This window comes from Pleurodeles waltl, chromosome 12 (genome assembly GCF_031143425.1).
Source record: "Pleurodeles waltl isolate 20211129_DDA chromosome 12, aPleWal1.hap1.20221129, whole genome shotgun sequence".
Lineage (NCBI taxonomy): Eukaryota > Metazoa > Chordata > Amphibia > Caudata > Salamandridae > Pleurodeles > Pleurodeles waltl.
The window spans coordinates 710532526-710555340 of record NC_090451.1 but is presented as its reverse complement, the minus strand read 5'-3'; the positions used below and the strand labels follow the sequence as shown (position 1 = coordinate 710555340).

The window sequence follows — 22815 nt, the reverse complement described above, 5'->3', positions numbered from 1 at the left end:
GGAAGGAAAAGTCTGACATTTCCACCCTATCGAGTGCCAACGCTGTCACCCACCACAGAGTGCAGGGTTTTACGCACCGTTTATAAACTTTGGAATCAAAGATTCAATGATATCAATGTGTCTTTATATTCAGAAACTGGAAAGTTATTGCTTGTGGAAAACAATACAGCATTTCAATATTAATTTTAAAGCTGATATTTGAGTGAGAATCGATGCACCTTTTGGGGACATATTGCCAATGTTCCCTGGGTGCCGGACAGCATCTATCAGTGTGTCTGTTGTGATGGGATTTCATCAGCTTTAGTGATAGTGTTTTATGTCCATATCACTGGGCCTGTCGTGAGCATGGGCCTGTTAGGATGTTCGAAACTCACTCCTGTCTGTAAACTAAGCAACAGCTCTGTTGTGTCAGTCTATTAGCTGGTATGGCTCTGTTCTACATGGCATGGGATTGGGAGACCAGTGGAACTTTTCACTTTCTCATACTGCCCTTTCAACAATATCCCCTCTCATAATGTATGAAGGTGAAACCCCAAACCGCTTAAGAGGGCTGTGACAGACTGCCACCGCGTTGACTTGCTGGAATAATCCATGAGCGCACCTTTGGCACCGCCTGTAAAACTTGTGTCCGTTTTATTTAAGCCATAAATAATTGTCATATTTTCTCCAAATCTTCCTTGCCAGTCCCAGGGCCAGGGGTTGCCATCTATTGGAGGTTGAACACTCAGGCACCACTGAGACCCAGGGTTATAGAATTGCGTGAAGAGGTGTGGTGCAGTACTGCAAACAGGAAGAGGTGTGCAGTGCTGTGATCAGGGGGTGTTGTGCTGTACCGCAATCAGGGCGCATCTTGTGTTGCGTGTTGCATCCTTTAGGCGAGTCTAGTTGAATGTGCATGACCCAGTCTCTTCCTCTTCTCCCCAGGCTACCTCCAGGCCTGCCGCGCCCTCATGATCACCTCCCTGGTGTTGGGCTTCCTCGGCACTCTCTGCGGGATGGTGGGGCTGCAGTGCACCAAAGTGGCGGACGGGAACGCAGTCTTGAAGGGGAAGTTGGCGACCGTTGGCGGTGGGATCTTTGTATTTGGAGGTAAGAAGTCCCTTTTGTTTTGCTGTGGCTGCCATCTTGTGTCCACTCCTGCGCTTTGCTCAAGATGCTCGTGTTGGTAATATCCAGCATACAGTTTGCGGAGTAGCAATGGGACACAGGAACTAAATGCCAAATTTCTAGTGCCATTTCTCTTTATAATTATATGATTTTTCCCTGATTCCCGTGGAAGAAATCCATGCCGGAAAGATGCTAGCCTGTGTGATCTCCCAAACTTCCCAGGCGTAGTGCTCAAATGTTGGAAGCTCTCAGTGGACATTTTAGGCTGGCCAGGCTGTAGGAAGGTGAGTCGCAGGCCAGCACCTCTGAAACGCTGGTCGCAGATGATGCAGCACCCATGATGTAGGGAAGCCTGCAGACTTATTGCCTGGCCCAAGAGCTTTGAATATCTCATCTGTGTGGTGGTCAGACTACGTAAAATCTTAAAGTTGCACCAAGCCTGTGGGGCACCAATCATTTTGTCTTATGACATAGATTGTGGCAGAGTTAGTCACAAGTTGCCTTTAACAGTAAGTGACTCTGTCCCAATTATCAGCCTTTCGGAGGCATGGACTGTTGAGAATCTGTGTTTCTCTCTTGGTCGGTTAGGGTCTGTTCCGCACGAGTGAGGCTATACAGCACTAGTGACATTAGACTATTGCCAGGTTTGCATAGTTTATTAGTCACAGGTGGAATGCATATTGTGTTTTAATCCCCTGGATGGAAAGCTGTGGGCCACGTATGGTTCTGACATGTAGGAGCACAAGATTGAAGTGCACCTACGGTATCACTGTCACTGCAGCCGGAGCGGTGCTGGCTTTCGACTTTTCCACCTTCCTACTTCTAATGCTGTCCTCTGAATTACAGGAAGCTGGCCCTCCTCCTGGGCTTTCAGTGACAATCAGGCACTCTGAGGTCTCTGGCAAAATGGTTTTATGAGCTGAAAAATTGTCAACTGATCTATCAATACTGTCCAGGTCCTGGCAACTCTCCCCAGACAGCCGGCTCCCCCTAAAGAAAGCTTCACTCTTCGAAATTCTATTAGTAGGTGCAGGACTTTAACAACACTCCACTAAGTAAAGGCTCTCTAATCAGTATTCCAGTTATAGAAACTTGTCCATGACAGATATTCCACTGATGTCAGCCTGACCCTGATCACTACTGCACCAAGCGAAGCCTGACCCAGATCAATACTGCACTATTTAACACCTTCCATACGGACGAGACACGGCTGGTATGTATGAGGGTGGGACAGTCGATCATGTCGGAGGCAGCTGAGAGGTCCTGCAATATCAGGACCCAGGTGTCGTATTCTCCTGTGGTCAGTAGGGCATCGTCTCCGTGCGGCTGCATGATCTGGACTGGAAGTCATGAGGCGATGGCTAGCACTGACATGTTCTTGGAGTTAGGCATAGGACGCTTTTTCAATGATCTTGCCAACAAATTGTAAGTGAGTGATGGGTCGGTGGTTAGTGAGGTTGTCAGGATCTGGTGTAGGTTGCTTTAGGAGTGGGTGGACTTGGTTGGACTTGAGAGATTCTGGGGAGATGCCTTGAGCAAGGAAGGCATCGACAGTGGTGAGTAGGCGTGAGATAGTGTCCCCAGAGAGAGCTTTAATAAGGTCCAGGTTTCTGCTGGTGGAAGATTGGTCGCACCAACAGGAATATTTTGTTAACCGTATACTGTAGGGACTGGAACCCAGTTATTGATGTGATTAGCTCTTCAGTGTCATTGCAGCAGCATCTGGTAGAGCAATACATTCACCTTTCTTCCGACAGATCATGAGCATGACTCACCCAAACCCCTTCTTAAAACACCCTGACGCTCGCCTCAGTGGAGGAACAGCTTTCAGCTCAAGACAAAAGGGCCGCCTGCAGCTTGCAAGTCTTCAGGGGGTGAATGTGTTTTCCACCCTTGTGTGAGCTCTCCAGCCGCAGACATGGGGGACTCTGTCCAGTGACAGCTTGGAGCCTCTGGGCTTCCCCAGTGACACCACCTGCTGTTTCCTAACGCTCTGATGCATCTAGCATCGACAGTTGCATTGGTATGTACAAATGTTTTGTGACCGAAATGCAGTCGCAAAGCATTCACACTTTACTGCCAAAATGAGAAGAGGCCCCCTTGGAACCACTTCCACTTTGAGAATGGATGAACATTTGTTTAAGAGTAGGGAGGGGTCCCACAGACCATTGCCTACTCTTAAATAATAAAAATGAAACTTTTCATTTTTTATTTCTAAACACATCCCATTTTATTTTTAGGAAATCAGGCTGAATTTGCTTTATTTAAAAGAAGTCACAGACACGGTGGTCTGCTGACCCCAGCAGCCCACCATCCATGGATGGCAGCAAATCCTAGTGCGTCACAAATAGCAACCTATCTCATTAATATTCAATAGGTAGGTCTAGTTGCAACCCACTACGAATTGCTAATAGGCCAGGCATCAATTTTGTACATTGGTTGCATCACTTTCTACAAGAAGGTCTTCATGTTTCCATTCAATCTGAATAGTTCATAGATGGCAGCAGTAAATGTCGTCAGTGTCACAAATTGTTAATCCATCCAACCTTACAAGGCCTTGAAATGCTTTATGGGTTCCAGCGCTTCTTGGGCATCATTAGAAGATTGCGCAGAGCGCCGCCCGTTGGCACAATCACACCTGTGTCAGGTGACGCTGAGCTAGGATTGGACTTGTGACTCCTGCCTGTGAAACAATAGCGCACAAGCGTGTGACCTGCTGGCAGAGCCCAGACTTCAGGTCGCGTCACTCTGCTGTGCCAGGGCTCACCGGCTGGGTTAGGCTTAGGGTGGTGGTGAACAGCTTTCACTTTCTAGCCTAGGGCGAGCACAGTGACTGCCAAGGACCCGGACAACCCTCTCAGTCCCCCCCCACACACACTGCCAAGGACCCGGAGCCCTGAAGCTGCTTCTCTGTGAACCCCCCCAACCCTCCCAGCACCCCACACTCTGCCAGGGGCCCACAGCCCTGCTGCCTCTCTGCAGTCACTTGTGAACCCACAACCCCTCTCAGCCCCCCTCCCACACGCACACTGTTAGGGACTCAGATCCCTGCTTCTGCCACTCTGCAGTCACCTAGGAACCCCCAAACCCCTCCCTGAAGCTTGCTATTAGGTACTCCATTGAATCCCTGGTTCTAGGCACTAGCTGCTAAAGTGTCACTTCTAGGCACTGGCAGTAGAATCCTTGCTATAATGTAGGAGTCGGAAAGGCCTTCAGTTGAATCCCTGCTTCTAGGCACCAGCTGCTAAAGTGTTACTTCTGACCACTGGCAGCAGACGTCTTAATTATAGGCACTGGCAGCTGAAGCCTTGCTTCTTGGCACTGGTTACTGTACTTTAATGTTTAGATGTTTAAATCGGGTACCTCATAATAGGTAGCTCACATCATTCAAGTAATATTCACACAATGTTCCATGTAAAGCAGCCTCTCCATGTATTCGCTCACTCATGTCATTTTTAAATTAAATGTCACAAATTGACATTTAATTTAATTGTTTTGGTGCTCAAAAACGATTACTTGCCATTTTCATGCAAAACAAAAACTGGTGTCTTGGATTGGCAGTCGTCACTGAGCAGCAATCTTGGGATTGTGTAGAAAATCCCAAAACAATACCAAACTTTGTGTCCTTCCAAGAGCTTGGGTGGTGAGTGACATCAGAATTCCAGTTCAGGAATACATTTGTTTATAGTCCAGCTCAGTCCTCACAACTTGGACACAGGGGGGGGGGTCTGCATGTGATACCCGCTGTGTAACATGTCTGTATGTGGTCAGTGTGGGGGCGGGGGGATTGTGTGATAATGCATGGTCTGTAATCATTGCTGCCCTAAGTTTATGACTACGGAGGGGCCTGTGTAATAACCTGTGGTCTGTATCACTGGTGCCCTCAGTTCATGGCTTGTGGGACAGCTTGCGTGATAATCCATGGTCAGTGATCATTGCTGCCCTAAGTTCATGACTACAAGGAGAGGGGGGCTTGTGTGATAACCCATGGTCAGTAATCATTGCTACACTAAGTTCATGACTACGGGGGTGTGCGGTGCTTGTGTAATAACCTATGTTCTGTATCACCAGTGCCTTCAGTTCATGGCTGGGTGGAGGGGGGAATGTGCACCAACAGAGACTCTCAAAGCAGCGCCCCACTATGTGATCAGGGTGGGGGGGTATTGCTAACCTAAGGTCTGTATCACTGGTGCCTTCAGTTCATGACTGGGGGAGGGGTGATGTGCACTAACAGAGACTCTCCCTTCAGCACCCCATCATGTGGTCACTGTGTCTTACCCACTGGTTTCCCTCCACAGGCCTCTGCGCAGGAGTTGCCGTCTCGTGGTATGCCTTCAACATCACCAAAGAGTTCTTCGACCCACTCTACCCTGGAACAAAGTAAGTGTCTTCCACTCAAGTGAGCGCAAGAACATCTGGTTGGCACAATCACCTCTCACGACTGACCGGCTGCCTGAGGTTCCATAGCACAAACACTGAGATCCCACAGTGAACATTCTGTGTCACAAATGTTTCAAGTTGAACATTCTATGTCACAAATGTATCAAGGTGAACATTCTCGATCACAAATGCTTCATGGCGAACATTCTGTGTCACAAACACTGAGGTACCGAAGAGAACATTCTGTTCACAAATGTATCAAGGTGAACATTTTGTGTCACAAACACTGAGGTAATGAAGTGAACATTCTTTGTTACAAATGTATCAAGATGAACATTCTGTGTCACAAACACTAATGTATTAAGGTGAACATTCTGTGTCACAAACACTGAGGTACCGAAGTGAACATTCTGTCACAAATGTACCAAGGTAAGCATTCTGTGTCACAACCACTGATCTATCAAGGTGAACATTCTGTGTCACAAATGTATCAAGGTGAACATTCTGTGTCACATACACTGAGGTACTGAAGTGAACACTCTCTGTCACAAAATTATCAAGATGAACATTCTGTGTTATAAACACTGAGGTATTGAAGTGAACATACTATGTCACAAATGTACTAAGGTGAATATTCTGTGTCACAAACACTGATGTATCAAGGTGAAAATTCTGTGTCACAAATAGATCAAGGTGAACATTCTGTGTCACAAACATTGATGTATCAAGGTGAAAATTATGTGTCACAAACACTGAGGTACCAAAGTGAACATTCTGTGTCACAAATGTACCAAGATGAACATTCTGTGTCACAAGCACTGATCTATCAAGGTGACACATTATGTGTCACAAATGTTTCAAGGTGAACATTCTGTATTATAAACACTGAGGTACTGAAGTGAACATTCTGTTTCACAGATGTACCAAGGTGAATATTCTGTGTCACAAACACTGATTTATCAAGGTGAACATTCTGTGTGACAAATGTGTCGAGGTGAACATTCTGTGTCACAGTCACTGAGGTACTGAAGTTAACATTCTATGTCACAAATGTATCAAAGTGAACATTCTGTATTACAAATGTACAAAGTGTACATTCTATGTCACAGACACCGAGGTACCGAAGTGCCATTCTCTATCACAAATGCATCAAGGTGAACATTCTGAGTCACAAACACTGTTGTATCAAGGTGAACATTCTGTGTCACAAACAGTGATGTATCAAGGTGAACATTCCGTGTCACAAACACTGAGGTACTGAAGTGAACATTCAGTGTCACAATTGTATCAAGATGAACATTCTTTCTCACAAACACAGATGTATCAAGATGAACATTCTGTGGCACAAAAGTATCAAGGTGAACATTCTGTGTCACAAACACTGAGATACTGCGGTGAACCTTTGACTTTCTGTGTCAGAGAGCATGAGATAGTGAGGTCAACCCTTCACCTTCTGTGTCACACCCCTGCATTTACCAAAGTAAACCCTTGATATTCTCTGTCACAAACACTGAGAGAAAAATCATTTTTTTAAAAACTAAAATGCATTTTAAGATCATAAATATCTTAGTGAAATATTCACCAGTCTTAAAATGGCCCCCATAAAGGAATGACAGTCATAAAATACCACATGTGAAATATTCACTGATTGTAAAATCTCATTATATCCTGTTTATCAGCCAAAAAATATACTCATTTAAATGCCCATCAGCCATTAACTGGTCCTCAGTCTTTAGTTCTCATGTGAAACAAGTAACAGTCATAAAATATCCCTATGAATCTGCCCTTGGCCATCAAATAACATCCATAAAATGCCCATGAGTCATAAAATAACCTCCACAAAATGACCATCAGCAATGAAATAACCTCCACATGAAGCACTTGCCCTTTGCAGACTATCCCTTCTTGGCTGCTTCCTGGCCTTTACTTACCACAGCATGGACAGTCCTCCTTTGTTTGTCTGTATGAAGTCTTCCCTCATCGGCTAGAGGTACACTATCTTTACATCACCAAGAGGGGAAGGCTGCTCCTGTCAGATCAAGTATTTGAAAACATTAGGGCTGTGCCGGAGGGCCCGACTTGTCTCCACAATCAGTTCCATTCAATCACAACCAAAGGATGAAGAGTATCTTGAGTATTGAGGGAGACCGCCCAGACTGAATGGCTGGACTAGAGTTTGCCGAACAGAGTACAGTCCATCAAGGTGGTGGAGGACATACTTCTGCCACAATGACAGTCCACCATCTGCAAATGTAGAGATTACTTTCAGCCCAGCTGTGATCTCTGTATCTTGACCAGATCTACCCTCTTTGTGGTTCTAGTCAAGGTACAAAAATTTGGGTGGACGGCAATCTTCGGTTGTGAAAACTATTCACCAAACTTTAACAAAAGTTTTTGTTTTTCAAAACAAACTCTCAAAGAAACAAAAAATAATGATCTGCACACCCAAAGAGTTTTTTTCCCAGACTGTGGAGAGTATATATATTTTTTTGTCACTTATTCTCCAGAGTTCACCAGGTGGTGAGCGCCAGAAAAGAAAGGACAAGCAGGATGGTGAAGGTTTGAGCTTTGGTTGATGGAAAGCCAGATAGTGGGGCTGAAACTATTCTCTGGAAGAGATGGAGAGTCCTTAGGCACAGAGTTCTTGACTTTTGGCAAACCCCACTTGGTCTGCGGTGCTGGTGATAACATGTACCTGGCGTATCTTTCAGCTGGACACCGGAGAGGTCAACTACAAATCAGAGCCATCTAGTTACCCAGGCAGTTGAGAGAACCTTCAACGTAAAGTGCAATTCACTCAGATTTTAACTATATTTTTCAAGTTTATTCTTTTTATTTTGAAACAAAGAATGTTCTTCAGTAGTAAAGCACTATTTCTAACATAAATAGCATACATATAATACAAACTATTTCTTGTTTTTATAACAGAAATAAATCAGCCTGAGAACCATAATCATAAATATGGGTATTGAAATATTCGGGCAAATAATAAACCAATTTTCCAGTGCAGAGAGATGGGATTAATCGTCATGTCCTGCTTCATTCACAGGTATGAAATCGGACCTGCCCTCTACCTTGGCTGGTCTGGCGCTCTTCTGGACGTTGTAGGAGGTGGCTTTCTCTGTTGTTCATACAAGACCCAGGTTTCGCAAGTCAGGAGGTAAGAAATGTCTGTAGTGCTCATGGTTACCACCAGTACTTTGGTTTGAGATTCTGTCTTGTTCCGGTCTGTCTCTAGTGCCAATTACTGGTTCCATCAGCCCTTTGGTCTGAGACTCCATCTTGCTCCAGTCTGCGTCTAGGGTCAGTTACTGGTTCCACCAGTGATTTGGTGTGAGACGCTTCCTTGCCTCAGTCTTTCTATAGTGCCTGTTACTTGTTCCAGCTCCACTTTGGTGAAATGCCTTCTTGCCCCGGTCTGTGTCTAAGGTCAGTTACTGATTCCACCACTGCTTTGGTGTGAGACCCTTGCTTGCCCTGGTTCGACGTGAAGCTTGGGAGAGACCGAAGTGTCTCTTTCTGTCAGGTCCCAGAATTAGTCCAGGGGTAGTTGCTGAAAGCTAGTAGCTATTACTCAAAAAGCCATGTTTTGAGCTTTCTCCTGAAGTAGGTGGGCTTGTGCGTGGTCTACAGGTGCGGGAAGGGGAGGTTGTTCCAGATCTTGGTGCGAGATGGGCGAAGGCACGTCCTCTGCTTCGGCTGCGTCAAACTCTTGGGACTTGGGCAAAGTATGTCGATCGGAGCTCCCTGGGGGGTGCTGGAAGGAAATCTGTGGTTGATAAGACTCGATCTGATGTTGTGGAGGGCTTTGTGTGCGATAGTGAGGACCTTGAATTTGCACCTCTTGTGCACGGGCAGCCAGTGTAGATCCCTGAGGTGTGGCGTGATGTGAATTCACCTGGGGAGGTCCAGGACAAGTCTTGAGTCTGTGTTCTGGATGGTCTGGAGGCTGTGGAGGAGTTCGGTGGGGAGTCCAACATGGAGGGCGTTTCTGTAGTCTAGTCTGCTGGTGATGAGGGCTTGGGTTACTGACTTTCCGGTTTCGATGGGGATCCATCTGAAAATCCTCTGTAGCATGCAGAGGTTGTGAAGGCTAGCGGAGGCCACTGCGTCTTTCTGTCATTTGAAGGTGACTTTGCTGTCAACGATGATGCCAAGATTGGGGGAGTGGTCAGTCGGGGCTTGTCCGAACGTGGGGGACCACCAAGAGTTGTCCTAGGGGGAGGAATTGTATCCAAAGATGATCACCTCAGTCTTGTCTGTGTTCAGTTTCAAGCAGTTGGATTTCATCCATTTGGTGACATGGGTCAAGGCGTTCCTGAAGTGAGGCATGGTCTTCGGAGAGGAGAGAATGAGTTGAGTGTTGTAAGTGTATGAGATGATGTTGAGTCCAAGGAAACACATTTTGTCTGCTAGGGGCCGTCTTGTTAAAAAGGGTAGGGCTGAGTGAGGATCCCTTGGAGACCCCACATATTGTACTCTTTGGTTCCGAAGTGAAAGGTGGGAGGCAGACTCTCTGGGTGCGCTGTGTGATGAAGGCGTGGATCTATTTGAGGGTGTTGCATTGGATCCAGATGTGGTGGGGTCTTGAAGTGAGAGTATAGTGGGAGATGGTGATGAACACAGTGGGAAAGTCGAGGGGGATCAAGACTTCCTTCTCTCCATGGTCAAGGAGGAACCTGACAAAAAAAATCATAAAAAAGGTCCCTTGACCTAAACTCCTTTGGTGGTCTGAAACTGGTGCATGTAATGGCAGCCTCACGGTTGGGGTCTCACAAAATCCCATGTTAAACTGTGATTACATCCCATGCAGCAGTGACCAAGACCACTTTCCCAGTGTGCACCATCTGCTACAAACTCTCTCTGTAAAACTGCCCTTAAGCCAGATAGTTAAGACCACAATTCCTTTCACAGCGTTCTTAACACATTTCCAGATTCTTTGGGTGAGAACCTCTTGACCACCATGAAAAGCTGTTGCTAAATTCTATCCCGTTTTACTACTTAAATTCACCCACTGTGACAAAAAAGTATTGTGAAAATCTCCAAAGCTGCTTGTGAAATTATCTTTAAAGAGGATGTGCTACACACACTACTCCAGACACTGGTTGGCCTATAATATGTGTCAAAAAACATGTTGGGTGTAACCCCCTCTATTAACACTTATACTGCAAGGGAGTATCTTTAGGCCAGGACCAGACTGAAAACTAAAATTAGCCCTGTCAAAAATGTTCACAACAACCCCACACTGTAGGAGACAGCAGCTAGAATGTGGCCATGGGGCATGGTTGTGTCATGGTAGCCCTTTTCCATCTGAAAACAGCCCCTAAGCCTTCAGCATACTGGGGGAATGCCAAAGTGGTGGAATGGCAAGTTCAGTCTTGGGTGTGTGGCAGTTCAGACCCCGTACGGAGTGCGTGATCTGCTTGGTAGTAGGTATGGGAACTCAAAGTCAAGGCAACACCATCTGTCAGGTTCCCTGTGCTCATCGGCATGTGCAGGGATGCTCCACCAAACCCTAGAAGTGTTCATTTTGAGGAAGCCCTTTCCCCTCCCACACACACAAGAGGTCCTGCTGATGGTTCTGGGGGCCAGAGAGCAGGAGAAGTACTATTGGCCCTGTGTTGGGTGGCCCATAAGCCCCAGCTTCTCCTCTGCTGCAGCTGCAACCCTTAGATTCAACATAAAAAGGTTGCAAAGTGGAGATGAAAAGAAAGCGTGCCTTCAAAAAACCTTGACTCACCCTACTATTCTCCTTTGTCTTTTCTTTAGCTACAACTACCAGTACCAGGCCCCAAAGGCATCGACCTCCACAAAGACAGCGCCGCAAATTGCTCTCCCACGGTACGACTCCAACACAAGCATATGCAAATATGGGAAGAACGCCTACGTCTAAGGTACTGAGGCTGGACAATGAGCCAGTGTGCAGATGCTCCTGCACTAAGAGAGACACCAAGGTGGACAAGGTGGTCTGAAAATTTGGAGATTTTCCAAGCAGCCTCATGGACAGGTTGACCCCATCCCTGCCATACGCACTTTTCAGTGCCACCAATATGGCAAGGAAATTTGTTTCTTTTAAACCAGCCTGCATCTGGCTACTTTCACCCACGACTGTGCACATGTAGACCACAGGCATACTTTGCTCATAGAAAATTCATTACCCGGAATATCTTCAGCGAGAAGATCAAACTCTGAAAGACTCGTTTGGAAGTCCTCTTGCATGTTCTCTTTGTTTGTCCTTCACTGCTGGGCGATCACTCTCTAACAACCTTTCTATTTGCTGAATCACTCATTGCCGCCTCTTTCTCAGCGTCCTGGATACAGTTGTATGTTGATCAATAAGAAGCAGCGACTGGTCTCCAATTGACAAGCTCTTGAGTGGCTCTTGATCATACCCTGGAGATCTTTGTGTATCAATATTCCTGTTAAGACAGTACTGTGCTGCAATAATCACTGTTTGTATGTATGTATAATCACTGGAAGTTTCTGATGCACCTACGACATGCGGGCATTACCTGCTTGATCTTCGTCAACACCTGGTTGTGTGTCTGGCCTGGTTGACTGTCAACCTTCAGATGTTCCCCAGAAGATTGAAACCACAGCAGCGCCAAAGTGATCTATATTGTTAACTTTTTTTTCTCTGATGCCTAGATGTAAAACTATGTTTCATATGTAAATATTCAAGCCAGTGGCAGTCAGAAAGTTGATTTGGTGTTCAACCTATTGCACTACCTGGTCACATGTATATTTAATGTATAGATCAATGGAAATACAGAAAATCAATGGGAAAACACCACTGCTGGAGTATGTTTGCTTGTGATGGAATCCATGAGGTCTGCTTATCTCATGATTTATTTGTAATTTTTCATAAATCAGCAGTTTTGACAGGCTCATTCTGTACAGCTTTCACGCATCTCAGACGATGATTTTGACAAAGAATTTGTTGAAGATAGAATACAAATATTTCTGTGCATTGTTTTCTAACTCGACTGGTTGTCTATTTTGTGTACAGTTTCTTTGTTTTCACAAAGTTCTTTGGACTGTGACTACCAAGAGAACTGAGGGTGTTTGTCAGGTTGCACTAACCTTGTGTGGAGGGTCCAAGTACTTTGTTGTAGTGTAATTACGCAAAAATACAGCAAAATTACACGAGATTATGTGAAATTATGCGAGGAGCATAATCCTGCATTTAGCACTATTTTCTAAGGGCAAAATGCACCCTCACGTCCAAAATTGATCTGAGGATACATTTTACACTAAGCAAATAGTTACTGCATGTAACAGAACAGCCACTTGCGCTCTGTTCCTGTGCTCTTGCAGTAGATATTTTCACTGCAAATTACTCTAGATGACACAAGCCGAGTAATCACAATAGTGACACGAAATTACCAAAATTACTCAGATTACTCAGACATAATTAAAATTTTGCCCAGGTGTAGAAATAGGCAGCAATTACTTTGTGATAATGTAAGAGCCAGGGCTCAGGGTGCTTCTCAGGAGACCACCATGGTTGACATTGCCAGTGCCTCTTACAGCACTGCCAAACCATCACGCAATACAAGCCTCCCATTTTGACAACTCCTGGTCATTTAGTACTCTAAAAAATAGACAGACAGCGCCATTGCGTGGTAGACTGGGAATATTAGTGCCAGTATTTACAAACAAGTGTTTGTGCTAAGTACTGGCAAATACTTCCACAAATTAAGCACTGGTAATGGAATACGAAAGAATACAAAGGCACAGCACTTACCACAACTGCCCCATCATTTTCCTGGTGAATGAGGTCTGCAGAAATGTAGTGGCGAGAAAATATTCCAAGTGTCTTGACATTCAGTTAAGTAAGTGTACCTGTAATTGTCAATGAATATACCTCAGCACTATCTCTGTGCAGCCAACTCTCTGCTTCGATAACTAATGAGTAATTCCTGAAAACAGAAGATAGGAAAAAAACCTAAAAAATATGTACACTTTCGCATCACTACTTCTCCTTGAGGTAAAAGGGAATGTCTGGTGTAGCGAATAAAAACTTTCTATCCAGTTTTCACTCTCTAATAGTCACCAGCAGTAGGCGTTCTATGTTCATTTGTATGATGGCATCAACGGGGTTTTGAGCTGCGCTGTGACAATCGTTTCAGATAACTACCTCAAGCTCTGTCACTAGCCTGAATTAGAGTTTGGTGGATGAGATTACTTCATCACAAACGTGACGGAAATCCCGTCTGCCGTATTACTATTCCAATGTAGCCTATGGAAATGGTGATATAGTGGATGGGATATCAGTCACTTTTGTAACGGAGTGACCCGTCCAACAAACTCTAAGTCAGGCCTGAGATGTAATCTGGTTAAGGATGAATTATAGTTTCTCCTGGACTTCTGTAGAACTTCAGAAAAAAAACAATTTCATTATTAACCTGTTGTTTCTTAACCCCTCGGGTGCCCAGGACGAGGAGGTCTTGTCCTCGGCCGTGGCACTCAGGCGCCAAGGAGGTAACCACCTTGTCCTGGTACCAGCCCTCGGGGAAAGCACTACCGCTTACCCCAAGGGTCTTGCACCCTTCCTCGCATGGGCAGGGATGGAACCCCGACCTCCCCCTGTGACGCAATCGTACGCTGACCTCATCAGAGGCTGCCTCCACCCCAAGAGAAGAGAAATGCTTAGCATTTCTCTTCCGATCAGGGTCTGGGGCAGGCAGAGGCATCAACTGAAGGAAAGGCCTTTCCTTTCCTTTGCCCACTAGACACCAGGAATGTTTTTAAAAAACATTTATGTATAAGGGGAGTGGCCCCTTTGGCAAGGGCCGCTCTCCAGGGGGGCAATTTATTATTATGCCTTTTCTGCCCTCCCTGAGGGCAGATCGGTATATTTTAATTGTGCGATCTGCCCCTGGGGGGGAAAGTATCCACTAGACGAATATGTGACAGAACAACTAGGTCCTAAACAACTATAGCCTAAACCACTACTGCTAAACAACTAAAAAGTCTGTACAACTAAGTACTGAACAACTACTGTCTAAACAATTGCCTGAACAACTACTTTTAAGGTAAGGTTTTCTTTTTGGTTTTTAAACAACTTATACATATATATATATATATATATATATATATATATATATATATATATATATATATATATATATATATATTCTAAGCAACTAATAAACCATAAAAAAAAACAAAAAGAAAAACTTACCCTAAAATTAGTTGTTCAGGCAATTGTTATTCAGGCACAATTGTTGTTTAGACAGTAGTTGTTCAGTACTTAGTTGTAGAGACTTTTTAGTTGTTTAGCAGTAGTGGTTCAGGCAAGTAGTGGTTTAGACCTCGTTGTTCAGGATGTTTCCCCACTGGACACCAGGGTTAATTTGTTTAAAACTTTTATACATGTGAGGAGCGACCCCTGGGGGCACATTGTTATTAGGCCATTTCTGCCCTCCTCGGGGGCAGATCGGTCTATTTTCATTAGGCCACTCTGCCCCCAAGAGGGGCAGAAACCACTAGACCCCAGGGATTTTATGACAATTTCACTAAAAGGGAGCGACCCTTTAGGCAAGGGTCGCTCCCCTGAAGGGCAAATTTATTTTAGGCCATTTATGCCCCCTTGGGGGCTGATCTGCCTATTTTTATCATTAGAGGCAGCCCCCACCGCGCTGGAAGCTCAGCTTTCACCGCAGAGCGGAAGAGAAATGCAAAGCATTTCTCTTCCCATCAGGTTCTGGGGGCAGGCACAGGCATCAAAGGAAAGGGCTTTCCTTTCCTTTGATGTCTCTTTGAGCATTTCTGCAGCCCGATCGTGAAGTGATCGGGCTGCAGAAATGCCCACTAGACACCAGGGATGTTTTTGTTTTTTTTAATTTATGTATAAGGGGAGCAGCCCCTTTGCCAAGGTCCGCTCCCTAGGGGGGAATTTATTATTAGGCCTTTTCTGCCCCCCACCTTGTAGGAGGCTGACCTGGCTTGTAGTGGGTACCAGAGGTACTTACACCTTGTGCCAGGTCCAGTTATCCCTTATTAGTGTAGAAGAGGTGTTTCTAGCAGCTTAGGCTGATAGAAGGTAGCTATGGCAAAGCAGCTTAGGCTGAACTAGGAGACATGTAAAGCTCCTACTATACCACTGGTGTCATATGCACACTATCATAAGAAAACACAATACACAGAGTTACTAAAAATAAAAGTACTTTGGGCCATATTTATACTCTGTTTGCACCGGATTTGCATCGGTTTTTTTTTACGCAAATTCGGCGCAAAACGAACTCCATATTTATACTCTGGCGTTAGACGCGTCTAGCGCCAAAGTTCATGGAGTTTGCGTCATTTTTTATCGTGGACACCTACTTTGCGTTAATGATATGCAAGGTAGGCGTTCCCTTCTAAAAAATGACTCCGAGGCATGTGCGCCGTATTTACACTCCCGGGCAAAAATGACGTCCAGGAGTGGGCGGGTCAAAAAAAATGACGTCCAGCCGCTTTAGCGTCATTTTTTAACGCCTGGTCAGGGCAGGCATTAAGGGACCTGTGGGCTCGGAAGGAGCCCAGAGGTGCCCTCCCATGCCCCCAGGGACACCCCCTGCCACCCTTGCCCACCCCAGGAGGACGCCCAAGGATGGAGGGACCCATCCCAGGGAACTTAAGGTAAGTTCAGGTAAGTTTTTTTTTTTTTTTTTTTGGTGGCATAGGGGGGCCTGATTTGTGCCCCCCGACATGCCACTATGCCCAATGACCATGCCCAGGGGACATAAGTCCCCTGGGCATGGCCATTGGGCAAGGGGGCATGACTCCTGTCTTTGCTAAGACAGGAGTAATTTTAATGGGGGTTGGGAGTAAAAAAAAAAACGGCGCAAATCGGGTTGAGGCGAAAATTTTGCCTCAGCCTGACTTGCCCCATTTTTTGACGCCCAATCTCCATATTCCCCTACGCCGGCGCTGCCTGGTGTAAGTCATTTTTTTTTACGCACACCAGGCAGCTCCGCCGGCTAATGCCGGCTAACGTCATTGAATAAATACGGCGCCCGCATGGCGCTTCAGAATGGCGTTAGCCGGCGTTAAATCTTTTGACGCACAACTGCGTTGGCGCAGTTGTGCGTCGAAAAATATAAATATGGCCCTTTATTTTTATGCAATATGCCAAAAGTATCTCAGTGAGTACCCTCAGTATGAGGATAAGATATATACACAGGATATATGTACACAAACCAAACTTAGGTAAGTAATAGCAAGAAAAGTCATGCAAACAATGTAGAATTACAATAGGAGCACATAGGTATAGGGGCAACACAAACCATATACTCCAAAAGTGGAATGCGAACCATGAATGGACCCCAAACTTATGTGAGCTTGTAGAGGGTCACTGAGACTGTAAGAAAACAGTGAGGGTTAGAAAAATAGCCCACCACAAGACCCTGAAAAGTAGGTGTAAAGTGCACCTACTACCCCCAGAGAGCACAGAAGTCGTGATAGGGGGATTCTGCAGGAAGAACAAACACCAGCAATGCAACAACAGTGGATTTCCGGACCTGAGTACCTGTAAGACAAGGGGACCAAGTCCAATAGTCGCGACAGTGTCGGGAGTGGGCAGGAGCCCAGGAAATGCCAGCTGAGGGTGCAAGGAACCTGCCACCTGTTGGAAGAAGCTTGGAGTTCTGAAAGAAAGAAGAGGACTAGGAACTTCTCCTTTGGAAGACTGATGTCCACGTTGCGATGAAGCTTGCAAAGGTGTTCCCACGCAGAAAGACCGCAAAAAACCCTTGCTAGCTGCAAGGGTTTGCAGTAGAGGTTTTTGGGTGCTGCTGTGGCCCATGAGGGACCAGGATGTCGCCACTTGGAGAAGGAGACAGAGGGGGCGCCCAGCAACTCAGGGAGCTCTCACAGAAGCAGGCAGCACCCGCAAAAGAATCTGAACAGGCACTTGGAAGGAAAGTGAACCGGAGTCCATGCGAAGTCACAAAAGGGAGTCCCACGACGCCGGAGGACAACTCTGAAGGTTGTGCACAGCAGGAAGGAGTGCCGGGGACCCAGGCTTGGCTGTGCACGAAGGAAATCCTGGAAGAGTGCACAGGAGCCGGAGCAACTGCAAATCACGCGGTACCCAGCAATGCAGTCTAGCGTGGGGAGGCAAGGACTTACCTCCACCAAACTTGGACTGGAGAGTCACTGGACTGTGGGAGTCACTTGGACAGAGTTGCTGAGTTCCAGGGACCACGCTAGTCAGGATGAGAGGGGACCCAGAGGACCAGTGTTGCAGTCTTTTGGTGCCTGTGTTAGGAGGGGGAAGATTCCGTCGACCCACGGGAGATTTCTTCGGAGCTTCTGGTGCAGGGTGAAGGCAGGCTACTCCCAGAGCATGCACCACCTGGAAACAGTTGAGAAAGCCGGCAGAATGAGGCGCTACAATGTTGCTAGTAGTCTTCTTGCTACTTTGTCGCGGTTTTGCAGGCGTCCTGAGCAGTCAGCGGTTGATCCTTTGGCAGAAGGTGAAGAAGGAGATGCAGAGGAACTCTGGTGAGCTCTTGCATTCGTTATCTGAAGAATTCCCCAAAGCAGAGACCCTAAATAGCCAGAAAAGGAGGTTTGGCTACCAGGTTAGGAGGATTGGCTACCAAGAGAGGTAAGAGCCTATCAGAAGGAGCCTCTGACGTCACCTGCTGGCACTGGCCACTCAGAGCAGTCCAGTGTGCCCCCAACACCTCTGTTTCCAAGATGGCAGGGGTCTGGGACACACTGGAGGAGCTCTGGGCACCTCCCCTGGGAGGTGCAGGTCAAGGGAGTGGTCACTCCCCTTTTCTTTTTCCAGTTTCGTGCCAGAGCAGGGCTGGGGGATCCCTGAACTGGTGTAGACTGTCGTATGCAGAGATGGGCACCATCTGTGCCCATCAAAGCATTTCCAGAGGCTGGGGGAGGCTACTCCTCCCCAGCCTTCACACCTATTTCCAAAGGGAGAGGGTGTAACACCCTCTCTCAAAGGAAATCCTTTGTTCTGCCTTCCTGGGCCAGGGCTGCCTGGACCCCAGGAGGGCAGAAACCTGTCTGAGGGGTTGGCAGCAGCAGCCGCTGCAGTGGAGACCCCGGAAAGGCAGTTTGGCAGTACCCGGGTACTGTGCTAGAGACCCGGGGGATCTTCGAATTGTCCCCCCAAAACCAGAATGATCTTAGACATGTTACATGGCCATGTTCGGAGTTACCATTGTGATGCTATACATAGGTAGTGAACTATGTATAGTGCACACATGTAATGGTGTCCCCGCACTCACAAAGTCCGGGGAATTTGCCCTGAACGATGTGGGGGCACCTTGGCTAGTTCCAGGGTGCCCACACACTAAGTAACTTTGCACCCAACCTTCACCAGGTGAAGGTTAGACATATAGGTGACTTATAAGTTACTTAAGTGCAGTGGTAAATGGCTGTGAAATAACGTGGACGTTATTTCACTCAGGCTGCACTCGCAGGCCTGTGTAAGAATTGTCAGAGCTACCTATGGGTGGCATAAGAAATGCTGCAGCCCATAGGGATCTCCTGGAACCCCAATACCCTGGGTATCTCAGTACCATATACTAGGGAATTATATGGGTGTACCAGTATGCCAATGTGAATTGGTAAATTTAGTCACTAGCCTGTTAGTGACAAATTTGGAAAGCAGAGAGAGCTTAACCACTGAGGTTCTGGTTAGCAGAGCCTCAGTGAGACAGTTAGGCATCACACAGGGAACACATACAGGGCACATACTTATGAGCACTGGGGCCCTGCCTGGCAGGGTCCCAGTGACACATAGACTAAAACAACATATATACAGTGAAATATGGGGGTAACATGCTAGGCAAGATGGTACTTTCCTACACCCCTCTGGGGCAGATCGGCCTATTCTAATTAGGCCGATCTGCCCCCTGGGGGGCAGAACCCACTAGACACCAGGGTTACATTTTTTTTTTACTTTTATTTATGCGGGGAGCGACCCCTTAGACAAGGGTTGCTCCCCTGGGGGAAAATTGTTATTGGGCCATTTCTGCCCCCATTTCATTAGGCTAATATGTCTCCAAGGGGGTGCAGAAACCACTAGACACCAGGGATTTGTTTTATGACATTTTCACTAAAATGGAGTAACCATCCCCTTAGGCAAAGGTTGTTCCCCTGGGGGCAAATTTATTTTAGGCCATCAGCCTACTTTTCTTAGGCCAATCTGCCCACAGGAGGGGCAGAAACCACTGGACACCAGGGATATATATTTTTTTGCACCAATTTCACTCAAGGGGAGTGACCCCTTAGGCAAGGGTTTCTCCCCCAGGGGGCACATTTATTTTAGGCCATTTCTGCCCCCCTTGTGGGCAGATCAGCCTCTTTTTCTTAGGCCAATCTGCCCCCAGAGGGGCACAAACCACTTAGGCACCAGGGATTTGTGTGTGTACGTGTGTGTTTTGTTGGGGGGGTAAGCCCCTTGGGCAAGGTTTGCTCCCCATGGGGACACATTACTGTTGGCCATTTCTGCTGCCTATTTTTGTAAGGCTCATCTGCCCCCAAGGGGGGCAGAAAGCCCACCAGAGACCAGGGGAGATTTTTTTTTCAAAATAAAGAGGGTGGAGGCATGGCCATACCCCCACCCCCAAATAAATGGTGACAAAGTGGTTCTGCCCACCGGTGGGCAGATGGGGCAATTACCCCTGATCCGAGGGGCAGAAAGCTTACTAGATGCCAGGGAATTAAAAAAAAGAAAAAAATAGTGGGGTGGTGGCTACCAACCAGTTTGGGCATGGTTATGCCCCTACCCCAACTGAAGGGAGTAGCAGTCTTTCAGCTCTCCCCCCACACTCTAAAACATCTTATCTCACGGCAAGCAAGCGGACATTTAATTATTTGGGGTTTTGGTTTCACTTTTGGGCCAGGAGAGCTTGTCTAACTCTCAAAATTGTCCCACTTGGAATGGTGACGGCTGCACTTTTTGGACTTTGGGACACTGCCATGTAGAAAAATCTACGAGATCTAGACACATGTGAAAACTAAACATTTGGGGAGTCTAGGGTGGTGTGCTTTACATGCACCCCACACCATTTTCTTATCCACCGTGCCCTGCAATCCTCCAACTTTGCTTGAAATCACACATTTTTACCACATTTTTGTGATGGAACCTTTCGGAATCTGCAGGAATCCACAAAATTCCTACCACCCAGCATCGTTGCATCTATACCGATAAAAATTCTGCCCCGCTTGTCAGACGAAAAGCGTTTTTTCAAACTGCCCTTTTGGACCCGCTTTGGTTCCCCCTCATTTTCAACATGTTTTTGGGTCTTCACTGTCACAAGCACTTGGCCCACCTACACAAGTGAGGTATCATTTTTACCGGGAGACTGAGGGGAACGTGGGTGGTATTTAATTTGTGCCGGAGCTGTTACCCCACACAGAAATGTGGGAAAAAATTGATTTTTTAGGTAAATTTGAGGTTGGCTGAGGATTCTGTCTAAGAAAACACTGGGGGATCCACACAAGTCACATCTCCGTGGACTCCCTCATGTGTCTAGTTTTCAGAAATGTTTGGGTTTGGTAGGTTTCCCTAGATGGCTGCTGAGCCCAGGGCCAAAAACCTAGGCGGCACCCTCCCTCACAAAACAGGTAGTTTTGTATTTGATAAATTTGATGTGTCCACATAGTGTTTTGGGGCATTTCATGTCGTGGGCACTAGACCTACCCACACAAGTGAAGTACCATTTTTTTCACTCTCTCTGTCTCTCTTTCAATCAATTCTCCCACTCACACACCCACTCAGACACTCACACACCCACTCACAGTCCCATCAGACACTTGTGCATATACTCACAGACCCACTCAGACACCCACACCCCCACTCCCAGACCCACTCAGACACTTGCGCATATACTCACAGACCCACTCAGACACACACACCCACTCACAGACCCACTCAGACCCTCATGCACTCACTCAGAGCCCCAGTCAGACCTTCACTCACCCACTCAAATCCACTCAGGTAGTTACTCACCCACTCACACCATCACACACCCACTCCCATGCCCATTGACACTCTGATTCACCCACTCACAGACCCACGCACAAACTGACATGCGCACTAAAACACTGATGTATGCAGTCTCGCACCCAGACAGACACTCTGACAGCCACTGTTACCCCCAGATACAGCCTCTCACACCAAGAGAATCCGCGGACATCTTCTGCAGTGCATGTGCAAAGGGCCACGCACAGCATCGGGTTGGGTGGTTAAGGGGACAGGCAGAAGGGACTGGCTGCAGGCCAGCCCCTGTGGGCAACCTATACTGTGCACAGAGAAGGCTGGGCACGGTGCAAGGTTGTGTGCTTATTGGGGGTTGGCCTCAGGGCGCCCTTACCATGCACAGTTGTCTCATCATTAATTTGTTTGCAAATATTGCAGTGAGAATATGAAAGATGGCATAGAATATGTCATCAATGATGTAACGTGGAGTAATTAGCTGTGCATGGTGAAGGCGTGAGTTAGAGTTACGCATGGTGTGCGTTTTAGTTACTTGAAAGAACTCTAACTACTGAATTTCTATGGTTTTGTACAAGTAAATTCAGAACCTAAGTATAACCTCCCTGTGTTTTCAGTTAAAAAATAATATATATATATATTTACTGGGTGGAGTACTGGGTTGGTTACCTCTCTTGAATTTATCAAATGCACTACCACTGCCTTAGGAAGTGATCATCATCCTCCGCCTTGTGTCATGCTAAACAAGGGGCATCAAAATGGATACCACTGGTTCCAGTACTCACACACACATACAAAGTCCTACTGTCATGTGTGTTGAACATTCACTGCACATCCATGCACGCGCCAACCACATGAAATGTCAGGCAAACTTTGTTCTCACCTCTAGATCACATAGAGGTTTTGCGTGTCACATTACCAGAGATGGGCCTAGTCCTCTGCGCACACGCTAAATTAGCATGACACTAGGGCCAAACAGATGGTCAGCATACCGGTTTCACATGCATTTGAGCACTCAGGGACTCAGGGAAGGAGTACACACCTGTTTACTATGCAGTGAAATTCCATACCCTACTCCCATATATCAACATGTAATAATTGTACAATATTGTCAGAGTATGGAGACGATATGGTGTATCATGCCAGTCACACAAGGGGTTTCAGGGGCGTTTCCGCCCTTCTACACAGAACCTTTTCCTTGACACAGTTCAGAGTCACCCCAGACTTCTATTTAGGAGTTGTGTGGTGGTGAAGGGCATGCTCAAAACCCTCCCACTTCACCTGCTAAACATATAGGTTCCACCCCTCTTGGCTAAACCTACTCTGTAGGAACTCCAAGCTGTGATTACATTCGTACCACACTGAACTAC

General features: G+C 46.5%; 1 protein-coding gene across 1 annotated transcript in view; it reads left to right on the top strand.

Annotated features, from left to right (window-relative positions):
* The window catches only part of CLDN15 (claudin 15), a 73823-nt gene extending 61355 nt beyond the window's left edge, over positions 1-12468 (top strand). The window contains exons 2-5 of the mRNA XM_069215753.1: positions 925-1089; positions 5406-5487; positions 8537-8647; positions 11257-12468. Coding sequence (XP_069071854.1) covers positions 925-1089; positions 5406-5487; positions 8537-8647; positions 11257-11380 — 482 coding nt within the window. The 3' untranslated portion in view covers positions 11381-12468. The remainder of the gene's footprint in view (positions 1-924; positions 1090-5405; positions 5488-8536; positions 8648-11256) is intronic.
* The last annotated feature ends 10347 nt before the right edge of the window (positions 12469-22815 follow it).